Source organism: Empidonax traillii, unplaced genomic scaffold (genome assembly GCF_003031625.1).
Source record: "Empidonax traillii isolate 1590-97213 ecotype Southwest subspecies unplaced genomic scaffold, ASM303162v1 scaffold14:size4059594, whole genome shotgun sequence".
Taxonomy (NCBI): domain Eukaryota; kingdom Metazoa; phylum Chordata; class Aves; order Passeriformes; family Tyrannidae; genus Empidonax; species Empidonax traillii.
In genome coordinates this window covers 249,278-275,747 of record NW_020955207.1, presented here as the reverse complement: position 1 = coordinate 275,747, position 26,470 = coordinate 249,278, and the positions used below count along the sequence as shown (strand labels likewise).

Genomic DNA, 26,470 nt, shown 5'->3' with positions numbered 1-26,470 from the left:
CTGGGAAGCAGGTGCTACTATTCCTCATCTCTTTGAGACTCAGGAGTTAGTTTTCAGTATGCTTTTAACATTTAAACCTGTCATTAGTGAATGGGATGTGGGGGCTCCAAATGAGTTAACAGTTCGTTTGCCTCACAGACACAAACTGGTTTGTTTTACGTTGATAAAATCGAACCAGGTTCCAAGTGATAATTTAACACAGTACTGAAATAGTGGCACTCTGCGTTCCCACGTTTTTGGGCCAAGTTCTCAGTGCAGTTACATGCCTTGCAGTCTCACAGCACTCAGTGGGAAAACATTGCCATTGCACGGGGATAACTAGTAGAGTTTGGACTAGTCAATTTAACCATTATTGCTGGCATTATAACCGTTATATTTCTAATAGCTTAGTGAATAACCTCCTTTATCCTGGTTCTCTTCCTATAGACTCTCATCTATGGCTATTCCCTCTACTTGGATGAATAATATTAACTTGGTTGGTCTCCAAATTCTGCTGTGGAAAGCCTAAAGAGGCTAGACATAAATAATAGTCTGTGTACTTAATTTTTCTGAGTCTAATATTGACTCTACAGGTCTAGAAAGTATTTTAATTATTCTGGGTTTAAAAGTGGATTACTTGCTGAGCTAGATCCACCCTGTACAGACTTTTGGGGCTTTGTTCTTGCACCTTAGAAGAATTATGGTTAGCATGGGTTTGGTTTTGATTTCATTTTTCTGTTGTTTGAGAGGTTACTTAGGAAATATGGTACATGACTCCACTATTTTCTTATATGAACAATCTTTCAGTTACCTATAATTCATCCAACTGGGGTCTTCCTTCTTTTGTAATTCCATTGTATATGCTGATTGATTTGGGGAATGTGACTAACAATGCAGAAAGGTTTAACCCAAACCCAAAGGGGTTTGGCATTCGAGGGAGAAGCGAATCTGTTGTTTTATATCTAGATACTCAGTTTAACCTGTCTCTTCCTTGGTTCTTTTAGCTATTTAGGGGAGTAGTATTTCTTTATATCATGTTGCTGAGAACTACTGAAGTGTACTGAGTCTTTGCAAAATGCTCTAAAAGGTTTGGTATATCTTTTAGGACTCTGTATGACCATGGCCAGGAAAACAATAGAATCTTCAGTAAGAGAAAAGCTGGTATTCATATTTCTGAAAAGAGGAGTGAAGTTAGGAAGAAACCTCAGAATTAAGTTCAAAAGGGTCAACATAATTTCTGTAGTTTTATGACAGCAAAAGTAGAATTAAAACCTTAAGTAATCGTGGGAAGACTGCACCTGATGCAGCAACATTAGCGTTTGCATTGCCTATTGTATTTAATAAACTTCCCTTTTTTTAATGTTATCAACCTATTTATATAGGAAGGAAGAACTAGCTAGTTAGATCAGGGTATAAAAGGGACAATGTACAAAGTGTTTACTGAAACGTAGCATCAGAGGAGAAGTATTTTGATTCCTCAGTTATCAAATCCTTCAAGGTGTTCAAATTTCTACTAATTATCCCAAGTGAATTTCCACCAATTGAGTTACATTGCGCTTATATTATCTGCAGAAACTTAATAAAATATAATTAAATGCTAGCGTTGCTTTCCTTCCGACATGACTGTGAAAAACTGATTTAATGCCATTTTGCCTTTGTAGGTCGTGTACGAACAAAGCTTTCGACCCCTTCTGTTGGTATTGGAAATTCCAAAACAGATTCCAGAGGACGGAGTAGAACCAAAGTGGTGTCACAATCTCAGCGTATGTATTTTCTGTTTGTCAGTTATACCTGATAAAGAGGCCCATTACTTAAGCGTATATTCATTGACCAATGGCTACAGTCAAAGTTAATTTAAAAAAGAAAAAGCTACATACTGAGTTGTTGTTCTGTGCCTTAGGTTCATCATCGCCAGACCAAAATGAAGGTATTTTTTTCAGTGTTTTGGGTCAGTGGTATTTGCATGCTTTCCTAATTCATGTTGTTTTTCTCTGGACATAATACTAGGTTGGGTCTTAGTTTGCCAATTAAATTAGATAATGTAACAGGAAGTGAAATCTACCCCTAAGTTCTGTCTTCAATTATAACTTCTCAACATTCTTTTCCCCCCCTTTTCTGACCTCCCCAACACAAAAGACCAGTAAAGTTAGATATGACCCATGGACAAGTAATATAGCAGAATATGGAGGCTGAATGGGTGTCCTCAGCATTAACTACAAAACCCAATTTTACATTTTTAAATAAGTCTACATTTTGTCCAGAAATATCCATTTTTACTTGAAGCTAGGCACTGCCCTGGCTCTTGTTTTTTTGGTTTTGTTTTGTTTTGTTTTTTACCACAGCTATTACCTTTACTTAAGAATACTAAACCTTCACTTTACAATCAGTCATTTAGCTTATATTAAGTCAAAGGGTTAAAACAACCGATTAAATGTGTGTCAGCTAATCCACAGTAATTTTCTATGTGTGTTTAGTAACCAAAGCAGATGCGACATTTTGCATCTAGCCAAGCACTCTGTCAGTAATTAAAAAGACCTGATTACCTCACATTCTTTGGCACTGGTTGACCTACAGCAATTTGTCCACAGATCTGATGTCTCCAACAGACATTTTCTCACTAAACTTTCTGGCATTTTCAGATTCTTACCTTTGTCTAATTAAGTGAAATGCTACGAACTTAATAAAAGGAAGACAAACTAACAATAAAATTTAACTACCCGATCCTTTAATTTGTCAAGTTTTAAACCCAGTAAATTGTACCAGATTTGAAATTTCCAGTACAGTTATTTTGCTATCACTAACCATATCCACTTTCTTTTAATAAAACACCTTAATAACGTGTTTAATGGCAGGAACATTTGTTTTCATAGCAATGACTGCATTTATCATAAATAGAATGACTTTAGAAGTTTAAAAAGCAGATACAAGAATTGGAGATTTTTGTTTTTTTTTTTTTCCTGTTACAGTACTTGCCATTCAGTTTTGCATTACTTTATTTTCCAGCAAGTACAGTTGGATCAAACCTGATTCAGGGCTTGCAGGTTTTGTGAAATAATAAAGCTTTAAAACAGTGTGAACAGACAAATGTAACATAATAAAATTCCAAAAAGAGATGTTACCCTAAGAGCTCTGACAGTGCTCTAATCCCACAAGTCTATGTGAGATGAGAGCTTGAAAATAAGTCTAGTTTTTGGTTGTAACAAAAGTTGTGCAAAACTTGGTTTACGTTTTCAGTGGTAAAATGCCTACACTATCTCATAAGCAAAGAATAAGTGAAATAATAATTTAAAAAGGAGGGAAGGTAGCAATTCCATCAAATCACTTTTTCCCCCTCTGAAAAGCTATAAGCAGTGTCTTTAACAGCTTTTTTTTTTCATTAGTGTTCAAAAAGTTCCGAATTAACCTTTTTACAAATACCTTCTTAATTTGAATAGATTTGGTATATTCTTAAAAAGTGAACATTTAATAAATGTCTAGGGGAGGGGTTTAATTTAGGTAGCAAGATAAGACTTTAGTAATGATCATTGTCATATAATACTAACTAAACTGTATATTCAGAGAAACAAATTGAACCCTATTCAGCTTTTTTACTAGTAGTGACAGAGTTTTTGTTCCCAGAGAATTAATTTTTGCGCAGTATTAATGTCTAAAGAGATAAGTTAAATTGATATTGGGATAACTAGATCTGACTACGTGTGATGTATGAAAATTAAATGCCTGAATGCATCTTTACAGCCTTTTATTACTACTTCTGTTCAGAACCAATTGCCTCAAATAACTCACTATAACCTGTCAGTGGGGGAGAACAAGAATTCTGAGATGTTTTAAGGAAGATAAACAGGGCAAATACAAATGGACAGGCGAAAGAGAATTCTCAGGCACTGTATGCCAGCTATTTGGGTGATGCTTCTTTATGTGACTGAAAATTTTCACAGCATTGTGTGAAGAGTGATGCTTGATGTTTCCATACAGGGGATTGTTTTAGTTCCCCAGCTTCTGTAATGAGAGACTAGCTTCATATTAGATTTAAGCTTTTATTTTTTAAAAATCGCAGTAGCACAGATGCTTTTGTTAATTTTTGGGTTACAGCTATCTTTTGTTCAAAGATCATTTTACGAAAGACTTGCAAATTTGAATGTTTTTTTTAAAAAGTACCTTTATAGGCTTTCACAAGCCCTTTACTCTTCCTCTTCTATTTTAAATTATCATAAAGTAAATGCCTCATTATTTTATTCTTATCTATGGAAAAAAATGGTTACATTTTTTTCCTCTCCTTTCCTGTTTGGTTGTTAGGTAATGCAATACAGTGTTCTAAAATTGCATCACAGTCTTCATTCAGAGAATTTCTGAATGGAAACAAATTCTTACTTTTATACTCCAGATTAATTTTAAAGAGGAAACCCTAAAATTCTATGCAAGTCTTTTCAGTTTTGCCATTGTGAGTTTGTTTGTTTTTTTTTTTTTTTTTGATCATCCACCGCACTTGCAGCTCAGTTCCTTTACTGTTTTGTCTCAAAAAAAAAAGAAGTTTTGATCTTGTGTGTAATTTCTGTTCAGCTGTTGAACTCCTTGAGCCTATTTGGCAATGTAATATTCTTTGAAAGTAATATGCAGGCTACAGTTTCATGTTTAATTGAAATTTAATTCTTCAGTGTTACCGAGTTGTTGATTAGAAAGCTGAAGAATTTTAATTTGCTTGTGCAGCTTTGCTTCATCTGCTTTGTACATAGCATCTAAGTTTAATTCTTCAGTTGTGGAAGCTACTTAAAAGCACTGCTTTAGCATAACCCCCTCGTGGCTTTTTTTCCTGTGTGAAATGACTAAAGCTTTCTTATTTCCATTTGCCATCCATTTTTTAATCTGCTCTGCTCCCTCCCTCTTCATGGATTATAAATCCCTACCCTAATCCTGCCTTTACACTTGTTCAGGATCACAGTCTGCTAACCCCATTGGTGGTAAGAGTCTACAGAATTTGTGTATACATCATTGTTTGATCACCTGTTTGACATATCTCATTTAAGGACCCTATTCAGCAGAAATTCTGGCTCGCTTTTTTCCTGATGCTGCACGTAACTAATTGGGTGTAATCCTTATGTAGAAAGCAGTAGAGATGGGAGGGGTTTGTCATTTTGGAACACTCAGTTGTTTCAGTCCACTCAGATGTGCTACTGGTGGTAGTGCTGACAAGAGTATGCCAATGCTGATATTAGCATAATGCTTTCAGGATATTAAGCTTCATTTGGTTTATTTATGCTACAGTGGTACATTTTGCAGGTCTGGCTGTAGAAAGATAAAGTATTAGAATGAGAGGTTTCGTTTCTTGTGTATATTCTGAGAAGAGTACAAGTTTTTCAGGTTTTGACCTGTAGAAGAAAGTCTACAACTTTCTGGCACACTGAAATTTTTTACAATATTTTTATCGGGTTAGATATAGAAAACAGGAAGAAGGCGTAGTAGCATCAGGTCTAAGTTTTGAAGTACTCTGATATGAAGAAACTTCCAAACTCTTAATTTTTGCAGCAGTTTTATGAGTTTGCTTATTCTTTTATTGCTGTAGAAGTTGTGCTTGTTTTTTCCAGGCTGCATAGTATTTTATTTATCATTTCTGCTGAATAGGTTCATAGCTTGGAAAAGGGATTTTACTAAATAATCATTTCAAGTTTGAATTCAAACAATGAATCTGAAAGTATATGCATGGTACATTGTTTTAGATTTCTCTCTTCCACCCAGCATATATTTTATTTTGTTTGGGATTTGTTTCTTTTCCCATATGGTCAAGCTTTAGTCAACTTGTGTCTTTTTTAAAATGTGTCTCATAAGAAGTAACCCATGAAAATCACTCAAGATGTTGCATGTTAACTCTGTAACTCTGATAGCATCGCTGTGGTCATACAGTTACCTGATTATTTTTTAAAGATTAATGAAGGGTTCAAATCAGTATGTAATTAACCTTCGGTTGAAATTCTGGTTTGCTTTTTATTTGATTAGATTTCTTGAATTCTGCAGCTGAAAATTGTGTATTTATATCAGCTGGTGGCATGATTCATTAGTTAGCTAGAGAAGAATGAATTCTTTGTTATGACTTAGAACTTAAATGTTCTGTAACTGAAATATCAAAATTAGGGATCAGTGACCCCAGTTTCTGTAGCCATGGGCAGTACCATGGACATTTATAGCACTTTGTAATGTGCAATTTTGATTAACAGAAGTATAAGACACTTAAATATGTCTTGACTAATTTTTTAGATTGTTTAAAACTAATTGAAGATTTTCTCTAATTTGTGAGGTAACCGCCACAGAAATGAACACGAGTGTTTGAATTGCCTTCAGTGACATTTATTTAACTTCAGAGAATAGTGCTTGAAGACTCCATGCTATTAAAAGCAAGGGAGAAGAGTTTAAATGTTAGGAAAATAAGGTTCTTTTATTATAACATTGGTTGCATTGGAAGAACTAGGATAATGATAAAATAGCCTAGTTTAAAACTGCTCCCTCTAGCTTTCTAAGAGGTTAATTTTTTCCTTTTTTAGTAGAAAATGTGATTAGTGAGACCACATAACTTAAAAAAAATAGGAACACAGCAGTGTTCATAGTAGGGACAGTGGAACTCTTGATGAAGTCCAGAAATATTATTTATGGTTTCTTGAGGTTGTCTAGTGCTAAATACCACGTCAAGTGCTTCCTTGCATTGATAATTTTAACACCCTTCTGTGTAGCACTGGAAGAACTTGGACCAAGGCATTCTCTTTCATACTTTTACCTTGTAAGTTTTTCCTGATCATTTCAATGTACCACCACTTTCCTACTAACTTTAAGCATTATTTTCTTTTTAACCACGATTGTTTATCTTTTACGCTGTTGCTTACATTTATTCATTTTATCTTCAGCTGGCAGTAGATCTGGGTCTCCCGGAAGAGTTTTGACAACCACCACACTCTCCACTATGAACACGGGGGTTCAGAGAGTATTGGTGAATCCTGCAGCTGCACAAAAGCGAAGCAAGATCCCACGAAGTCAGGGATGCAGTAGAGAAGCTAGTCCTTCTCGTTTGTCAGTAGGTAAGAATCACCAAATAACTCTTGGTTTCTTTATAGCTAAGTGCTGGGATACCAACAGCTTGTATTTAGTTATAGGTGGATGAAAATAATAGAATACATACTGATAATCTAAAATGTGGCTGTTTTCTGAGCCTAGTCTTTGATATTCCAGAGTTTTGAATTGAAGCTGAAACTTTAATTTTTTGCTGTCAGAACGCGGTAGTTCCTTTCCTCATCTCCCTTTTCTTCTTCCTTCACTTTTTTCACCACCCCCAAATACCCACATCCATTGAATTAAAGTGTGATACCATTTTGAAAATATTTTCATTTCTATGTGTGTCTTTCACGTATGTGTGCGTGCACGTGTATACTGCTGTGATACTAAAATGAATGTTACATGTCTTAAATCTCACAGTATGATCTGATTAGACTTTATTGCAAACAATATTATTGAAAAATACCAGTTGTTTCTAATGGTATTGCTGCTGATCTTTGTTTTGTACTTTTGATTTTTATGTTACCTGCATTGATTTTTTTATTTTCCTCCTTTTAGAAAGCTTTGAGGTTTTTTGTTCGCGTTACTGTTGATTAACCTTATCTCAAGCACAAATTCTGAACCAATACTCAAATGTTGTTTGTTTTCTCTCCATCCTTTCCAAAAGGTCTTTCAGCCATTGTGTAGAGAGTTGGTAAATTCCCATTTTATGCTGTGCAAAGAAATAGTTTCATTGAAGTGGCTACGTTTAGAGTAATCCAGCACAATCAGGAAACTCTGTAGGAAAGGTTATGACTTACAAAACGCCACAGTCGTCAATGTCTTCTCTTAGAAATTCGTCTGTGATCTTACCGCACGACAGAATTGCATTAAAACTGCAACTTTTCTTATGTCTTCTCCCCTCTGTGCTGCTGTTTGTCTGTACCCTGAATCATACTAGCGCGAGGCAGCCGCATTCCTCGGCCTAGTGTGAGTCAGGGGTGCAGTCGGGAGGCCAGCCGTGAAAGTAGCAGGGACACAAGCCCTGTCCGCTCTTTCCCACCCCTCGGTAAGTACTCGGAGCCCCCTGTTGTGCATGGCTGTCCTTGCCCTTCATTCCGTGCTCCTAACGAATCCATGCCTCCTTCATTTAGCTTGTAGCTGGCCACCGTGTTTTCCCTTCCTTTGGCTCTCCTCCCCACTTACTTCAATGGAGAATTGACCAACGTGTGAATGGGTTGCACACTTGAAAAAGAAAGGCTTTGCTGGTGTTAGTCCTAAGTACCAAGTTGAGAACGGTGTGTGATATGCGGTGTCTAGATGCCTGTTTTGAAAAAAGGCACTTCTGCTTTTGAAAAACTTTTTTGAAACGATGTTTCTCTTTTTATTGCCACACTCCTTGCTTGGGTGCGCTTAGGTAATTAATCCATTTCTCACTGAGCTGCCAGAACATGGTGTGGCCATCATCCTCTGCCTTGGCCCGCTTCAGCAACTGGGATCAGCTATTATTCAAAATTACTCCCTAGTCAATGAATCATTCTGGTGTACAAGAAATACACTTCATTATGTCTCCCCAGCTGTATTGTCATGACTGTATTATATGTAAAAAAAAAAAAAAATAGTAAAATTTTAACTTGTTGCTATTCAAGTAAATATGGTGGTGCAGATAAGGGACTGATCTACTGAAACAGAACTCTATTCTGAGTCTGCATTCCTTTTTCTAAGAATTGAACAGGGCAAGTAGCAAAGTCCTTTACAAGTAAATCTACAAAGTACAGTTCTGAAGTTTCATTTTAGTCTGTGTAGAACAAGTGATAATTGAAGTAGCAGCTGTTGTTATGTAGGGAAGAAGAGGAATTAAAAACATTTAATGTTCACACATGCTTAGTTACATTCAGTTATCATTTCTGCAGCTGCTGTAAGCAAAAGTTGCGTTTCCACTTAGCATTTCAGCTTATTGGTGTGACACTTAAAAGATTTTACGAGTTGTTTTCTGTCATGTCACTGAGACTTAAGAATATTAGCTTATAATTACTTTAACGTGTTCGTTAAGGATTAGGAAAGTTTCTCATCTTCCATTTAACTTTGTCAAGGTTACTGTGAAGTTGGCAATAAATTTTGATTAAAGTCTTTTCTACTTACTGGGCTTATGGGTTAGGGATTTTTTTTGATATTGATTGTTTGGTAATACCAATCTCTGCCTCCTGTACAATTGATCAAGCGTAGTTTATAGTTAAGGACCTTATAATACTAGCTGTTAAACATAGTCTGAAAATAGTAAATTTTGTATCTCTTTTTGAGGCACCCAACTGTGCTTCTAATTAGCATGGGACTGTTGTGGTCTGTTAGGGCAGTATGCTTCCTGTCAGACATGGTTTTATTGGGAGAGTACAACTTAATGAAAACTGTTTCAATAACTAATGCTAGTTTGCCCAGATGCTGCTTAATTGGGAAATTATATTAAAATTAAAAGGAGACATTATGCAGGGTCCGTTAATAAACTTGCATCTTTTACCAAGACACAGCTGGAAGGCTGTGTTGTAGTACAACATACCTTCTGTTCTTTTCAAAACAAAGGTGTTTTGCAGATCTTTTTTGAACTTCTTTAGCTGCCTTACGCCTTGAGTTCAACTGCGTGCATGCAAGATCAGATTTACATTTTATAATTGGTCAAATGCTTGCTATTTTAAGAAACTTGTATGACACCAATACCTTGAGGTGTGTTGCTGGGGTAGATGCCATTTGGGGTTTCATTTTTGTTAATGTAGTTCAGTTTTATAATTCAGATGTCAAAACAAGTACCTTTTTTTATAGGCACAAATAAAGTAGGTGGAATTGTCTGATAGCACAGAGAATGCAAAGTAACATATATAGGGATCCAGCACTGTTTAAAAAAAAACTCAAGCAGCTGTACTTGGAAGAAATGAGAATTCTTCCTAGTGTGACTTCTTTTCTGAATGATTTCAAATGTCATTCAGTGTTTTGATGGGTCAGTTTTGTCTTGTGGGATGCTGTTAATGTCTATCAAAAATACTAAATTTAATGTTTTTCAAGGGTGCAAGTTAAAGATGAAATAAGGCAAATTTAGTTCTGTGTAGTTAAGAGACAGTTTGACACAGGATTGCAGGGGAAAATGTAATTTATATTGCCTCATTCTCAGCACTGAAATTTTTGCTTACAAATGCAAATAAATAAAATACGTTTTATCTTCCTTCAGGGCATAAAATGACCCAAATGCTACATAATTGCATTGCTGTATACATTGGTATGAAGTATTTATGTAATCTCACATTTCAGTACAGCATTATAAACTGGGAGATAACAGACACTGAGAAGAAAGTGATTTGTAATTTATATGGAAATGTCTATTTTTGTTACAATATAGTTAATACTAAATATCAGATGAGTATAATTTCTGTATTTTAGCTAAGAAATTATCTTATTGTGAGTCCATTTAAAATTTGATTCATCTTTTAAAAAATGGAACAACATAAGTAAATACTTGCACAGTTTCTGCAATTTGAGAGTTACAAAGAATATTCTTGAAAGTATGCTTTGGAATGAGGTACGTTTCACCCAATATAGTGCTTTCCTTCACTATCTTAAAAACTTGTGCATCATATTTCGAATTTATATGGGGGCAGGATCATTTCAATTTACATGCCTGAAGTTTGAATTTTTACCTGTACCTTTAATTTTCAGGGCTCATTGATAGAAAGTAATAGAAAGGTTTATCCCATTTATGCTCGCATTTAAAGAGCTGTTAGCTGTGATGCCTGTGTTTTGACATCCTCTGTCCTGTCTCCTTTTTCATGCTGAGACACTTTCTAAAGAACCAAGCATTCCACAAAGCTTCAGTTGCAAAATAAAATGCCGTAGCTAAACATCTTCGTGCAGGATTGGTTAGTAATAAAATACATTTCTGCACTTCATGTAAGGAGCAGAGAACTTTGTGTGGAAGGACACAGTGTTGTTTCTTGGGATCTTTACAGGAGTTAGGTTCATTTTGGAGTACACTCAGGTTACAAGAGGTGTGCTTCCCCAAATGTCATTTAGAGTTGCTTGATTTGAGCCAAACTCTTAAATGTTCTTTGTTAATCGGAGGAAAGGATGATTAATTTGATTCCCGATTTGTATTTATGCTGCTTTGTGTATCCAAAAGGTTTAAATATTTGTATTTACAGTTATTTATTAAATGATAAGATTATATCTGGGGTTTATGCCACTGTGGGTGGACATTTGAATTCAAGTTAAAATTATTATTTATGTGGCATTAAAAATTCTAAATTAAATGAACTGAAGAAAGAAGATGAATTGTTTAAAAACAATTTAAAAGTTGCTCGGTTTAAGAAAGAAAATACTAGCAATGGTGAGTCAGCTTCCTTAGAATCACTAAGAAAACAGTTTTACACAGGTGCCATAAGGAGAGAGGTACTCAGTTTTATTCAAAAATCCTTAAAGATCTTTGGTTTCCAGTGACCGTAACTTTAAAAGATCTTTATGAGCTACAGTAACCAACACAAGCGCTTAAATTTGACATTTTATTTAAATAAAGCAATAAGCTTGTGGATTATTAATTGTATTGACTTATTTTTAACTTATTACTTATTATAATTGGACGATTCTAACTTTCTTTTACATCGTGGTGAGTTTTAACTGAGCTGGAGTTATCTGCACATAGGCAAGAACTCGAGTGTATATGGATTGTCAGCTGCTGACACAGGGGGTTTGTGCAGTAGTCACTTTTTGCAGACAGTGTGTGATATGTGAGCTCTGACTTGAGCAATTAGGATTGAGTTAACTCTGCAGTGGAAGACCAGTATCAGTATGCACTGATAATCATCAAAAATACCTAAAAAGTTCTGTTTGAGTGTGGATGTATGCATGTGTGTCTGTGCACCTTTGCTTCTTTGAGTTTAAACATACTTGCTTTTACCCTGCTCTTAATCATTTAAATTAAACAAAAAATTATGCATGAAATGTCCAGTGTACATAAACCTATATAATCATGTTACATATAATCAAACAACTTCTCTGGAGATTTTTGCTGCTGCGTTATACTCAGTTTCTGGTGCTTAAGCTGAATCTTTTAAATATTCTCTTGTTCATCTGAGCAACTGTTGCAGCACTTTGATTCCACGGTCAAAGATAGGGTTTATATAATCCTGTTATTGCAGCTTCCAGACATCACTCCAGATCTACTGGTGCCCTCTACGCTCCTGATGCTTATGGGGCCACAGGTGAAGGATGAGTACACTTTGCTGTCATCTGTGCAGTCATCCTGGATTTTTTTTTTTTCCCACCCACTTGGTTATTCTCATAGTTCAGTTTTAGAAGGCATTATTTATATTAATTTGAGTTTTGTGGTTTTAATAACCCAGGTAGATGTGTTTATGTTGCTAGATTTCGTCTCCACCCTCACCTTCCTTTTTTTTCTTTAACAACGATCATTTTATTTTTACTTGCAGAAGAACTTTTTTTAGTTTTCCATTTTTTTAGTATTTGTAGAGCATTCTTTATGCATGTAGTTTTCTAATCAGCAGTCTCAATAGCCTTCCTATTGTATTTACTTTCTTTTTAAATGAAAACAAAAACCCAAAATGAAGAAGACATTGATTAAAAAAAAAAAATAAAAAGCAAAGGTTCTTTCTGTCAAAACCATTGTTTTGTAGGGGTTTTTTTCCATGTAATACTGGAATAGAATATTTGTGGATGACTGGTTTTTCTGCTTAATCTGTTACTTTTCACTGTACCACTAAGACTTCAGAACAAAAATAACCAGTACTTTAGCCACTGCATAATTTACTAAAAATATTATGCAAACATTTTTCTTCTGCTTGGGTTTTTTTTAAGTGAGTATATTAGTGTCCCAAGATACTAGTCTGACTGAATTCTTTATATTTATTTGTGTTGTTGTAACAGGTGCTGGCTTTGGAATTAGTCAGTCGAGTAGATTGTCGTCATCAGTTAGTGCTATGCGGGTTCTGAACACGGGTTCTGACGTGGAAGAGGCGGTAGCAGATGCTTTGGTAAGAATCTCACACTTTTCGTAGGTTACAGGCTCTTAAAATGTTTGGTACCTGTACATTATAGTATGCAAAAGAACTTACCGTTTGTTATTTCATTGGCTTCTTGATGAGGTAAAAAAAGGAGAAACTGAGTTGCCGGAGCTGCAAGTATTTGAGTTTTTGTTCCAGACAGAAGTTTTTAATTTTTGAGAAATGTTCTTTTTTCCATGGCAGACAGGAAATAGCCTTGGACTACTCTGTTGGAGAGGCCCAAGGAGCCACTTGCGCGGGTGGGACTAACCAGCAGTTTCCCACAGCAGCTAGTCAAACTTCTGGGTAGGCTGAAGCCTTGCTAGAGCTGGGAAGGATGACAGCAGAAACCCTCTGCTTGCCATGAGCCTGGGTGCCATTTAAAGTTTTTCTGTCTGACAAACGTATGAGATTGATGCTGAAGAGAGAACTGATGGCTGGGCAGGTGATATGCTTTTACCCTAGCCAGCAATCAAGCCCCACAAAGCCACTGTGACTCACTCCCCCACCAGCAGGACTGGGGAGAGAATCAGAATCGTAAAAACTTGAAAACTTGTGGATTGAGATGAAAACAGTTTAATAGGGAAAGCAAAAGCCACACACACAACCAAAGCAAAACAAGGAATTCATTCACTGCTTCCCATGGGCAGGCACGTGTTCAGCCGTCTCCAGGAGAGCAGGGGCCCATCCCATGTAGCAGTTGCTTGGGAGACAAATGCCATCACTGCAAATGTGCCGTCCCTTCCCCCTTCTCCCCCTCATTTTATATCTTGAACAGGACCTTATGGTCTGGAATATCCCTTTGGTCACTTTGGGTCACCTGTCCCAGCTGTGTCTCCTCCAACATCCCTAGTCAGCCTGGCAGTATGAAAAGCAGAAAAGGCCTTGGCTCTATGTAAGGCCTGCTCAGCAATAACAAAAACATCTCTGCATTATCAACCCCTGTGTTCAGCACAAATCTAAAACACAGCCACATTCCAGCCACTGTGAAGAAAATTAACTCTACCCCAGCCAAAACCAGCACAGCAGGCAGCATCTCATAAGGTTAATTTTTCTTTTCTGTTGTTTTCTAAATGTTACACTGAAGTTAAAACTGGTTATGCCATTCTCTTTCTTAAACTTCACTGTCTTAACCTAAACTGTCTTTAAAAGGGCAGGTTTGGCTCCTCTACCTCCCTGCCCCAATTAGCCAAACTGAGTACATCATGTATTTTGCTATTCTGACATTCAAATCAGCAAGCTGAGATCTTCAGATAATTTAAAATAGTGACGCTATGAATCAGATACATATTTATCAGGTATTGTATACTATTTGCATGGCATTAAATACATAAAAGTACCTGTTTTCTAGTAAAAAAATTACTTGGAACATTAGTAAAAAACTACAAATTAGACTCCAAAAAGATAATTATAGCCAGACGTAACTGGATAGAGGGAAACAAAATTTCAGAGGAAAAGATCTGAAGCACTCCATCATATTCTTATTATGAGGATTTATTCATTTATGCTTTTTCTTGACACCTGAGTTTAAAATCTGTGTGCCTTCACTGGCGTAGAGATCAGGAGGATCTCTCTGAAATCTTGCCTAAGAGGTCATGGTGAAATCGAGTGGGTTTTTCCCCTTTCTGATATTACCACCTTGCAAAATGTTTTCAGCATTGATGGGGAATTACTGGTAAAGTGGTGATCAGTGTGGATTTTGGAATAGGGAACAATAGAAAAACAGTCCAGGAAAAAATAGAGGGAAACAATAAAGCAACAGTCCATGGAACATTAACATTTTCTGACTATAATTTGAAAACTTGTGCTGTAGATTTCTGCATATTGGTGCTTCATGAAGAGTGTCTGCAGCACTTTTAACAACCTCCTAGCTTACTCAAATTTAGCTGGGCAAAGTACATAGTAAGAAGAGAAGTTGAGGAGAAAGTCATGTTTTCAGTGACTGCTCTTGAGGCTTGAATGTGTCCTGCTTCGTTGAAGCAATCAAGTTTCTTCATGGAAACTGGTTTGTATTACCTGGATCCAAAATACATGATACCTCTAGAAATGTTAGAGGAAAAATAGTTTGCGTATTTTAGCTGGAATCTGACATGACAAGGATAAAGAGCTGCAACATTTTATGATTGTAGCATTTGCACGCCTGGCTCCTTACCACGCTCTAAATGTTCTGTTGAAATAATTGTCCTCTAGAAATGACTCCACTTAGATGGAAATCTGTTTATAAACACGCTTGTTGTTTTATCACAGACTGAACACTCGCACTCATAACAGTGTTTTTAAAAGATAGAATGTAGAGTCCTGACAGATGTAACATAAAAATCAAAAATATTCCGGATTGTATTACCATTTTTATGATACGGAGAATACTCAACCAGTTTAGTACTGCTTAAGCCAAAGGGGTGTCAGTCTTCTGGCATGAAATGCAGTGATAATGGTGATCTTTACATATTTTTGTGTCTTTTACTTTAGTACAGTCCTTGGCATTTCAGATTCATTTCTTTAAAAACCATTTTCTTCCTTACAGTGTCTCTTTTCAAAAATGTGTGTCTTTGTGATTTTTCCCTTCCTTTATTCTCTTACCCATTGTGTGTGCTCTTTCTGTTGACAGTAAGTCTGCTTGTCATCTAATGTATTGACTAGTTTATATTGTGATAACTGTTAAGTTATTCTGTGGTTAAAAATGGGAACCCTATGCAAATTGCAGTGGTAATGAAGGGGAAAATAATGACTTATGCTATTGCTTCTTTGAGTATGTAATGACCCGAATTTTTAACTGCTAGCTTCAAAGTTTGAATGGCAAGAGCTGTTAAGCAGAGCTGTGTGTTTTTCCCTTTTAGCTTTCTTTTTTTTCCCCTCTGGCCATTGGCACGTTGTGTTTTGTTTTGTTGGCTTGTTTTTAGGGGGTTTGGTGTTTTGCATTAGTAATAAATTTTTTTGTAGAACATTGCCTGCTGTAATAATTGTTGCGCTGAAAAAATTTAGATATTGAAGTTAGGGATGGAGAAGTTGATGAGAAAATAAAGTTTAAATGAAGGTTTCATAACAATTGACTGAGTGTGTGTTCAGTCTTCATGCTTAAATATTGCTAACACAAAGATTTTGACAGAGAAGTCTTTGTGACCAACCAGCAGGTGATATGTAATATTTCCATCAAAATGGAAGCAAACTACTTCTTGGCAATATGCGATGTGCTCATTAGACACAGAGAGCTAAGAACAAAATTTAGAATAAGGCTGTGTGTTGTCCAGTTGCAGGAAGTTTACTAGTCACAATGCTGCTGTGCCTTACCTTCCTGTTCTCAATTTCTGTTTCTTTTCAATAATTTACTGCTAACAGCTCTTAGGAGACATACGGACTAAGGTATAGAAACTATTTTTCTTCTTCAGTAGTTTAATAGTTTGCTATTAACATGTTTGATACAAAGTAAGTTAAATTGATAGAATATGTGGATTTAGACCTGATTCTTATAGTCTGTAAGATATATGAAGCTATTAAGTGAGATAACTAACTTTAAATGCAGAGTCTTTGTTTTTCTATCGTGCAGTTTTGTGGGTTCTTGCAGGTAAACCTGAAGTTGAACGTTTTGTCAAACATGTCTTCTCTGCATTTGCTTTGCTTATATATTTGAAATACTGTGCAAGCCATACTTTAAAATATTTTAATTAACTTGGTTTGACCTGCTGAAGAGTTGGAGCCGTTTTGTCACTGCAGGGAGTAGGGGTCACACCAATTATTTGAACTGTTAGTCTTTGTATAAATTGTGGGTATGTTTCACTGTCTCTTCGAAAATCAGTGCTAACGTGAGGTGTTTCTGTGCAATAGAAGAAGCCTGTGCGAAGGAGATATGAGTCCTATGGGATGTACTCAGATGATGATGCCAACAGTGATGCTTCAAGTGCCTGTTCAGAAAGGTCCTATAGCTCTAGGAATGGAAGCATACCCACGTACATGAGACAGACAGAAGACGTGGCTGAAGTCCTGAATCGCTGTGCCAGCACCAACTGGTCAGAGAGAAAAGAAGGCCTTCTGGGCCTGCAGAACTTACTAAAGAATCAGAGAACTTTAAGGTAAGGAGAGGTGTCGATAGAGAAAACATTTCACTTCAAAGTTACTGAGAAGCAAGCGAGAGCGGGAAAGCAGGGTGTGTATCTCTGAGAGGAAGTTGGGGGAAAGAATGAGAAAGCTTTCCTCACTTCTGACAAGTAGTGCTTATTTATTATTATTATTTTACTGATATGTGTAGTGAATTCAAAATTAAGAGAATTCTTGCAATACAAAAATTCCTGAAGTCCCTTGCATCTAGTATTGATGGAAGGCCATTATTTATATTATAATTAAATTTTTTGTTATTATTATAATTGGATGGCATTTATTTAGAACAAACTGTTTACTAATTGCTTCTAAGAACACTTTTTTCATTATCTACTCTATTAAAATAGTTGGGAGTGGTATAATGTATGAGACAGTTTAAAGAGACATATCTAGGTTAAAAGTCTCATTGTAGACACAATCTGTTACATTTTTATACATGTCTTAAAATTCTTTTCTCTACCTAATTTACTAGATTATTCGATTCAGTATTTGCAGTTGATTTTCGGTGATTGCTGTGCATTAGTGTTCAAGTAGTACTAGCAAGGGAGTTGACTAATGTCTTGTTGTCCCTTTGACAGTCGCGTTGAGTTGAAAAGGTTGTGTGAAATCTTCACAAGAATGTTTGCTGATCCTCACAGTAAGGTATGTTTAGGTATTTCTTATTTTCAGTAAGTGTTTGAAAATATCTATTACTAGAAAGGCAGTTATGATAAATTATGTTAGTGATACTTGCACATGTAAAATTTGACAAGCCGAAGTAGTTAATGGTATCACATTTCAATTAATTTAATTTGCCCTTTTGAACAAGATAATTTTCCTCCTTTTTCTGCAGGATCATTGAAATAAAGGTTGGTGTAAAATAAGATGTGTTGAAGTAGTTCAGCAGTTTATGCTCAAAATTTGCATTTTTAAGTTGTGTTCTTTACAGAGGCCACTTCAACATGAGTAAAGGTTTTCTCAGAAACAAAAGGCTCTGCAGTAATTTAAATTATAAAGAAAGTGGTCTGTCTAAATCACACATAGTCTGATGAACTATGCCAAATGTATGCTCACTTATTTCCCAGGGTATTTTATATTATCAAAGCTTATTATGTCTTTTTTGAATTTTATAAATAGGACTGGTGAATAATTTTTACTTCATTGTTAGTATTCAATAAGGAGACTTATTTATACTTTGGTATAAAAGAAAATGTTTTATTCAGTTTTACCTGGGTAAAGACTCAGTAGGGATGATATAACAAGGAGAATAATCTTTGTTTTTTAAGACCATTATAATATTTTTAACTGACTGACTTCACCTGGTAGTACTTTTACCATTTTTGTGGGAGGTGGGTTACTAGTAGAGCTTGATGCATGTGACGATTTCTCATAGCAAAAGGACTTGCAGGTAAGTAAGGAGCCTAATAAATGGTATTATGTAAAAAAAACCCATATAACATCATATTTTATTAGAGTTATAGGCTTGTTTGGAAGAAACCTTACCTTTTATGTGGAGTATAACATGTTCCGTTTTGTGTCCATATTTCAGAATTGGTAAAATGATAATCCAGGTAAATTCAGAGCAAAGTATTATTTCAGAAGCATTGGCTTTCCCCAGCAGAATTCTGAAAAACTGCTTTGATTATGCAATACATTTTACACATGTTTAAGTCTTCCTTATTGCTGCTATGGAAAATGAAATGCAGAGAGCTAAGTCTTGACAGGTTTAGCATTTATCTGTCCTTATACTTAGCTGCTAGCTCTGACACCATGTATTCTGGAAAAAACATTCAAGACAGCAATATGATGCTGAAGGTACTGACATACTGCAGAAGTCCAGAAGAAAAGACTAAACCAGGCAGTTTAAGAGAAGAAAACATTCCATAAAGAGAAGTCGAAGGAGAGGAAAGAAAATTAAATGTTGAAATATTACTGATTTTTAAATGAAATAGTGACAAAACTGTGAATATCAGCTTGGTTTAATTTTACTTGTTCTGTGTTAATTAATATTGCAGCAATGCATATATCTGAGCTACCTTGGGGATTTCTCTTGTAGTAGGGGAGCGAGGGAAGGATAATGGAAATGTTCCAAAACGTGTCAGAAGAGCGTTTTACCTTCTCATTAAGCCTTTAGAAATGTTACATTGAGTTGTTCTAGTTGATTGTTTTGTTTTGTTTACTGGGTGTTCTGATGTAACATTACTTTGAGTTTGAAAATTGGGCCTGTGTTGTAACACTTGTGGTACTCTTGTTCCAGTCACTGAAACCTTGCCTGCTTTTTGGTATTGCAAAACTATTAATAGTTACCAATATATTGTCAGGAGGATCCTTTAAGTATTACGAGTTCATGAGCTGTAATTTTTTTTTTTTTTATTACACACATACAGCTACATAAATCTCATCTTAGATTCTACTTAGGTGTCTGTAGGAATTACTCTGTCATCACTTTTGTGTTGGTTTTTTTTTAAGGTTGACTTTAACATGATAGCTGGATGTAGGGAGTTACGTAGAAAAAGAGATTATTAACATTTGGAGGAGAAAATGGGAGAATGATTTGAAGGACATGCTTATTTAAAAATACATTGGGTATCCCAGTAAAATTACTAAATTTATCATAAAAGTTTTGAAATACCTTTTTTGTTTTATTTTGTTTTATATTCCATACAGGAACTTTGTATTGATGGCCACTAATTTGTGTGTTTTTATCTTTTTCCCTTTTCTGTTGTTTTTTGTTTTGTTTTGTTTTCTTTTGTTTTGTTTTGTTTTTGTTTCGTTTTGCATGCTGTCCCCTGTGTTGGAACTCTCTTTAGAGAGTAAGTTGGTTCAATATTTGTTGGAAGCCTAACCTTACTTGCATGAATGTGCAATTAACCCTTTTTCTCTATTTTTCTTCCCCAAAGAGTTCATGCAGTGTCAAGCCTTTTGCAATCATAAAATGCTATATGCAATTAGTAAACTGTGTGGTAAATTCTCGAGATGTGCTTTATCTACTAATTACCTGACATTGTTTGGTTATGCATTCCTGCTTTATATTGTGGTGGTTGGCACATCTGAAATAATTCACTTTAAAGGTAGTTTACTTATTTTCATATCTATTTATTTTTTCCACTATCAAATTATTAAAACCTTCAGCTTTAGATGGTTAATTTCAGAATTTTAATTTGCATCATAAAAATGGAAGCTGCAGTTTTTGCAGTATCCACGTACATTGTTCAACATATAGGTGGTTGAGTTCCATTTTCCATTCCAAGTTCATCTTTTACCTTAAATACTCTTTCAGCCTTCTTAAATTGTTCACACTTTGGTGTAAGACAAAATGGCATGATTAGTTGTTTGGGGGTTTTTTAATAAAATGACTCCAATGAGTTTTTTTCCAGACATTCAGTGTGGTAAACCTAAAAACAAACAAAGCGTGAAACCAAAACTGAATCCTCAGTTAGGTGTACTTTTAACAGCTAAAACATCAGCACAGGATCTTAAGGGTACTTTTGCCAGTGATTGATAATTCACTTCCATAATGATTTGAAATTAAACCACTTTACATGTCATAAGTAGTCCACATTACTCCATCAAATGAGAAGTTGCAACCAGTTTGTTCAGCCTGCATGTTTTAGTGGAGATGATGTCTGCGTCACTGTCTGCAAACTCAAAGAAACAGGTACAGGGTTAAATTCTGCTGAGCTGTATAGTTTAATTTGAAGGGTTTTGAGTACAGTTTTAAGATCCCCCAGTGTAATCTTTGTAGCACTGGAATTTTTTTTGTTGCTTGCCTAAGTCCAGTATACTTTTCCCTTATTTTAGGACTGTGAAATCCAAAGACCGTCTATTACAGTACAGAAAGTACTTATTGCTTTGGTTTGCCTCTCTTGTAATTGTGTCTACTGCTTTGTGCATCCACGAAGTGATGTATTGTTTCAGTTTAACCTAATACAGAAGATGTTTCTAATCCCAAGCGTAAAAATTTTGTCCCACTACTGGCAGGGTAATTTTTAAAGCTCAGACCTGAATACGGAGGGAGTTGGCAATTTTTTTCTTTTTTTACAATTTTTAATGTAGTTTACCCCAAAAGCAAAGTTAATTAAAGTAGCTAATCCTGACAGACTTTATATTGAGTAGGATTTGTACTGTTTTGTTTCTAACATGGATCTTCAGTATTTAAGATGTCTATTAAAGGGTTCTCCCTAGTCTTTAGTGGATCCTGAGAGAATCATAGAATACCTAGTTAGAAGGGAACCTCAAGGATCACCTGGTCCAACTTTTCTCGACAAGAAGAATCTGAATTTATTTTTTATTTCTCGTGTAAATTTTGAGGCACTTCTTCAAGAGATTCTTGTGTGGATTTTTTCCACTTTATGGTGTGAATTTGCATACCCTGACTTGATAATCAACTTAAGAGATCAAATTTCCTCAGCGAGGGAAGCATACAGCAGCATGCACCACCTCCTCCATACTTGGATCAGTGTTGTGGCAGGAAATCTGCTTCCATGGGCTCGTTTCTGCAGCCAGGTGAAGTATGATCGCAGTTTGGGATCGTGCACCCTCACAGACAGTAGCAGAATTTGACCATATGACGAGCCAGGTCAGCTGCAGGAGGATGTGGGGTTCCAGCCCTTCCTCTACAGCAGCAATTTCTGACCGTGTACCCGTGTCAGAAATACTCAGGAGGCAAAATCTCTCCACCTTGCTGTGCATCACAGCAGTACTTCTGCTTCTATACCCAACTCTGTGCTGGAGCTGGAGTGTGTATCAGTTCTGAAGGTACCATTTTCAGCCCTAACACACATTTTTCTTGTCAGAGAAACAGGAAGTCCATGGGCCACACTGGGACAGAGCACATACATTCTGATTTCACTCTGTAATAAGTCTTGAAAAAATCCTTAAAATTAGTTAGATATACTAAAAGAGCTGTTAAAACAAAGTTACCTCTTTGTCGTGCCCTCCTCTACCCCTTCCCTCCAAAAAGCCCTTCTTCCTGGTGTGAGTGCCAAGGTTACTGTGAATACAAAAACACATGCTTTTGTTTTGGTTTGGTTTTTTTTTACCGAATGCAGTCTTTTCAACGTTATTTGTTGAAAAGAACACAATGGATATCCTGTTTTCTAAAAGACAAAAGTACTTCTGTGCTTTAAACACCTGCCAATCTCAAACATATTGTGACTTTTTTTCCTACTGTGGTGAATAATTTTGTGTTGGGATACCTGCAATAGTGGAAGAATCTTGTTCTGTTCCACAAATATTTTATGTAAGGGAATTGACCAACTTTCATGATTTAGCAGTATTTATTAATGCATATATTTGCAATTAATATTTTGCCTCACAATTGTAGTGGGTTTTTTTGTTTTTAAAGAGTAAGTCTTTTTGTAGTCTTTGAGGAATATATCAAATCAAATCAATGCTAAAGCTTGAAAGGGTAAAAAATGAAGTTATACTGGAAAAATTGAGGTTGCGCCAGCCATCACAGTAAGCATTTCTTTTCTTGACAAAACTGCATGGAATACCTAATTGTCAAACTTCTGCAGAAGTCGGCTAACATTTCCAATATACTCTTGTATCAAAATCCAATGAAAAAGCAAGGCAGATTTCTTTTCTTTTCCTTTTTTTCTTTTTTTTTTTTTCCTGCTTGGCTGCAAAACACTGCCTTTCTCTGCCTTTAATTCCCTTACTGCTTTCTTCTTTGTTTGTAAGTTCAGCATACGTCAGTGTCGTTTCCTCTTTTGCCCCATCCTACCCTCTTTCCATCTTCTTCTGCCTTTTAGGTGTTCAGTATGTTTTTGGAGACACTGGTCGACTTCATCCAGGTCCATAAAGAAGATCTGCAGGACTGGCTGTTTGTACTGCTGACACAGCTGTTGAAAAAAATGGGCGCTGATTTGCTTGGATCTGTACAAGCAAAAGTTCAGAAGGCACTTGATGTCACAAGGTAATGAGTTATTAAAAAGTAACAATAATGGAAGAAATTAGTTGTTAGTAATAAAACAAAGTTGTTAATAACAAAAGAAAAAGATTTCCAAACCCTTATGCTACTTGCAGGCTTTTACTTTGTCTTTTTGTGTGTGTGTGTGTTGTATAATTCTTGGAAAAAATGCAGAACTCATAACAGATTGTGAAACTCCAATAAACCTTGGTACTTAAGCATCTTGGTTTCCTAAATGATTCTCAGTTGAAAGGGTCTGAGTCTTTAATGCTGAAAAATTAATACAATGCTACTTATCCGATTCCAAAACGTGCATCTGAGCCATGTATGTTTGTTGGTTTTCCCTGTGTTCGGTGGTGTAGAAATGGTGTTTGAACTCCTTTATTTTGTTGTAAAAGTCTTACTGGAATATTCATCTCTCAGTGTCAGCATAAAATTTAATGACTTATGGCAATAATGGGTTTGCTTTCTGTCTTCCCTCCATTCTCCCCAGACTTCACTTAATAGCCTGATTCCAAAATGATCTGCATGATTTTGGCACCATCAGAGTTAGCCATCCCTGTCTAGTGTTATTTCCAGTTGAAAACTAGTCTTGTGTAGAGTTTTAGGGGCTCTGGGACTTCTTGTCATGCTCCATTCTCTGAAGTGCAGGACAGTCTAAGCAGTCCAGGCCTCTGCTGAGTCTGTTCACATACCAGATGGGCTGGGAAATCTGGGGAAGAGTAAGGTAGTAGTTTGTTGCAGGGAGACAGGGAATTTTTTTGCTGCTGTAGCAGAGCCCTTGAGGATCATACCCAGAGATGTAATATGGGAGAGTGGAGAGCAGACTGGAAGAGGCTGGTTCGGAGAAGTATGTGGGAAGGGTGTGGTGTATAACTTCGGCAGTACTGCTGCATTTTGACTTGAGGATTGCATAGATTTAGAATATCCTTACCATATCATTATTGTATGATTCCTTATTAGTTGCATTATCTATTCTAGCTGAAATTGCTTTGAAGCAGGAATTCTTTTAATTTTTTCCTTTACATACCAAAGTGAATGTTTCTGAAAGGTCAGATACAGTATCAGCAAAACCTGTAGAAATTTCTTTTAGAAGTACTAAAGCTTTACTGAAAAGAGTGAGGGCTTATTTAGCGTTTTTCAAAAGGTATTAAGAGAAAATTTCACGTAACCTTACATTATTTTGTTTGTTTACAGGGAATCTTTTCCAAACGACCTCCAATTCAGTATTTTAATGAGATTTACTGTTGACCAGACCCAAACACCTAGCCTGAAGGTAAGACTTACAGGCTTGCTTTGAAAACAGAAATCTTCATTGATACACATTTGTTAACTGTCTTAATGTTTGAAATTGGATTGTTATTTTTGTTTTGTTTGAAAACAAAGAAAAAAAAAGGTTTTCAATTAGTGGATTTTGTTTTTGTAAACTTTCAGACAGTCAAGCCAGCACTACAGGACCAGCTTCGCTCTTTTTGGAGCTCAAAGGTTTTTGTCTGAATTATTGTCTTTATTCTTAACCCCATGTGAAACCCTTACAGTGTTTCCAATAATTTTTATTTGAATGCATTCATATGCTGCTACTAACCTTTGCGAGAAACTTTAAGCATGCAGATGTTCAGTTTTAAACATGACAATAGTATGAAAATGTTTGCTGCAAGAGAGATCTAATAAAACCACAGTACAGTAAAAATGAGCAACAAAAATGTGGCTGCCTAACATCGAGCTGGTTATGCAAACTCACTCTATCAAGTCTTTTCTAATTTTATGTTTGTGATTTCCCAGTCTTTTTTTCCTAGTTCACATACATATAGATTTATTTTCCTGTGTTTGGCCCGATAGGTCTTCAGTTATTTTAAATTATTCTAATATTAATATGAATTTGAGTTACTGTGTCAAAAATCAGCTCCCTCTTTGGTACACTTTACTGAAAGCAGTGTGTAGTTTTATAATTACACACATTTTTACATAAGAATCTGTAGTCCATAGACCTACCAGCATAACTGAAAAGTAAAAATGTATTCTGTAATACATTTGCAGTTCCAAAGAGAGTTGATTTTAGTATAAATGCATCAAATCCTGAGAAGATTTATGAGTAATGTGAAAGGGGAAATAACAAGCATATGATAACTGGCATTTTCTGCTCTATCCTGCACGAAATACTTTATACAGTTTGATACTGCACAAGAATATGACTCTTCCCAAGCTATGTTTAACCTAAAGTCACATGAATATGCCTTTTTTGTCTACAATACAGTAAAATTTACATTTTTAAGCTTTTGAGGACAGTTGATACGTTGACCACTGTTGCTTCGTAGAGCTGTGTTAAAAAGGGACTGCTGTCATTTATTGAAGACAGCAAATGAGGTAGTAAAAATCAGTTTGTTCCTTAAATGAATCCTTGGAAAAAAATTATCTTGGTGTTATTTTACTTGGTTTCCTCCCCAGGAAGTTGTATTTGATGGTTGAGGTAGTCTTTTTTTTTTCCCCCCATACAGTAGTATAGCTAGTAAAGGTAAATTGAGCATGTAGATTTGGAATGGGACACAGACTCCTACTAGGCTGAGTTGGGGCTAAGTTTGAGATTATTCGCTATATGGCCTAGAAGGAATTTGGAAATATGTAACACTCAATGGGAAGACATGTTGAAAATAATTTCCAGTATCTGAGAGAGACTTCTGAAATCAAGATGTTGGTAAAAGTTGCCTCCATAGAAGAACACCTGTTAGTTTGAAACAATATCAAGAGTATTTAAAATTAATTTTGGGACAGTAAAGTATGTTTAAGAGAAGGTAAGCTTTTTTTCCTGAAGAAAGTGGTATCTCCTTCTTGCTTCCATCTTTATGTGATAACTACAACTTCAGGATCCAGACAGTAAAGTTATTGAGCACAAATTGCAGAAGCATCTGTTTAATATCCACATTTTGAAATACTTTTACTAAACCCCTCTTCAGTGCACCCAGATGTCTAACTGATTAATTGATAATCCTAGGGCACTACTCTAATTCTTGAAGTCTTCAGCTTTTGTTCTTGATAAATTATTTTGTTTCACAGTGTGCCTTTGGGCAAGGAATACTGAGAAGCGGCAGTCACTGTGGCAGGAAAAAGTCAGAGACGGGATATTTTCAGCATACTTAGAGATGGTCAGATATAAGAAGGAATGGTATATCAGAAATTTGTGCCATGGAATGATTGCCTTCAGCAAATTACTTTTTCCTCTGTTTTTCACATGGTAGTAGTAAATAATCACGATCCTTTGGAGTAAACTGTCATTGTCATTCGTACCCTTAGAAACACAGTTAAGTCAGGCAATAAAACTCAAGCTTTTAGAGTGGCCACAGAGGTGGATTTGGATAGCTAGGGAGTAAGAGGACCAACCATAAAGAAGATGGAATTCTGCTGACCAAATCTGTGAAGGATCCAGCACAGTGTGTTGTGCAGGATCTGTCTCCATTCTGTG

General features: G+C 35.9%; 1 protein-coding gene across 36 annotated transcripts in view; it reads left to right on the top strand.

The window, feature by feature from the left end:
* The window catches only part of CLASP2 (cytoplasmic linker associated protein 2), a 144,821-nt gene that overhangs the window by 96,062 nt on the left and 22,289 nt on the right, over positions 1-26,470 (top strand). For 7 of the 36 annotated variants that reach the window (XM_027891212.1, XM_027891242.1, XM_027891183.1 and 4 more), the window contains 14 exons: positions 1,641-1,742; positions 1,880-1,906; positions 4,908-4,934; positions 6,867-7,037; positions 7,952-8,059; positions 12,168-12,230; positions 12,913-13,019; positions 16,365-16,388; positions 16,851-17,095; positions 17,699-17,762; positions 19,910-19,912; positions 22,856-23,019; positions 24,211-24,289; positions 24,448-24,498. In XM_027891212.1, coding sequence (XP_027747013.1) covers positions 1,641-1,742; positions 1,880-1,906; positions 4,908-4,934; positions 6,867-7,037; positions 7,952-8,059; positions 12,168-12,230; positions 12,913-13,019; positions 16,365-16,388; positions 16,851-17,095; positions 17,699-17,762; positions 19,910-19,912; positions 22,856-23,019; positions 24,211-24,289; positions 24,448-24,498 — 1,235 coding nt within the window. The remainder of the gene's footprint in view (positions 1-1,640; positions 1,743-1,879; positions 1,907-4,907; positions 4,935-6,866; positions 7,038-7,951; positions 8,060-12,167; positions 12,231-12,912; positions 13,020-16,364; positions 16,389-16,850; positions 17,096-17,698; positions 17,763-19,909; positions 19,913-22,855; positions 23,020-24,210; positions 24,290-24,447; positions 24,499-26,470) is intronic. The other 29 variants (XM_027891299.1, XM_027891275.1, XM_027891255.1 and 26 more) reach the window with 23 other exon arrangements.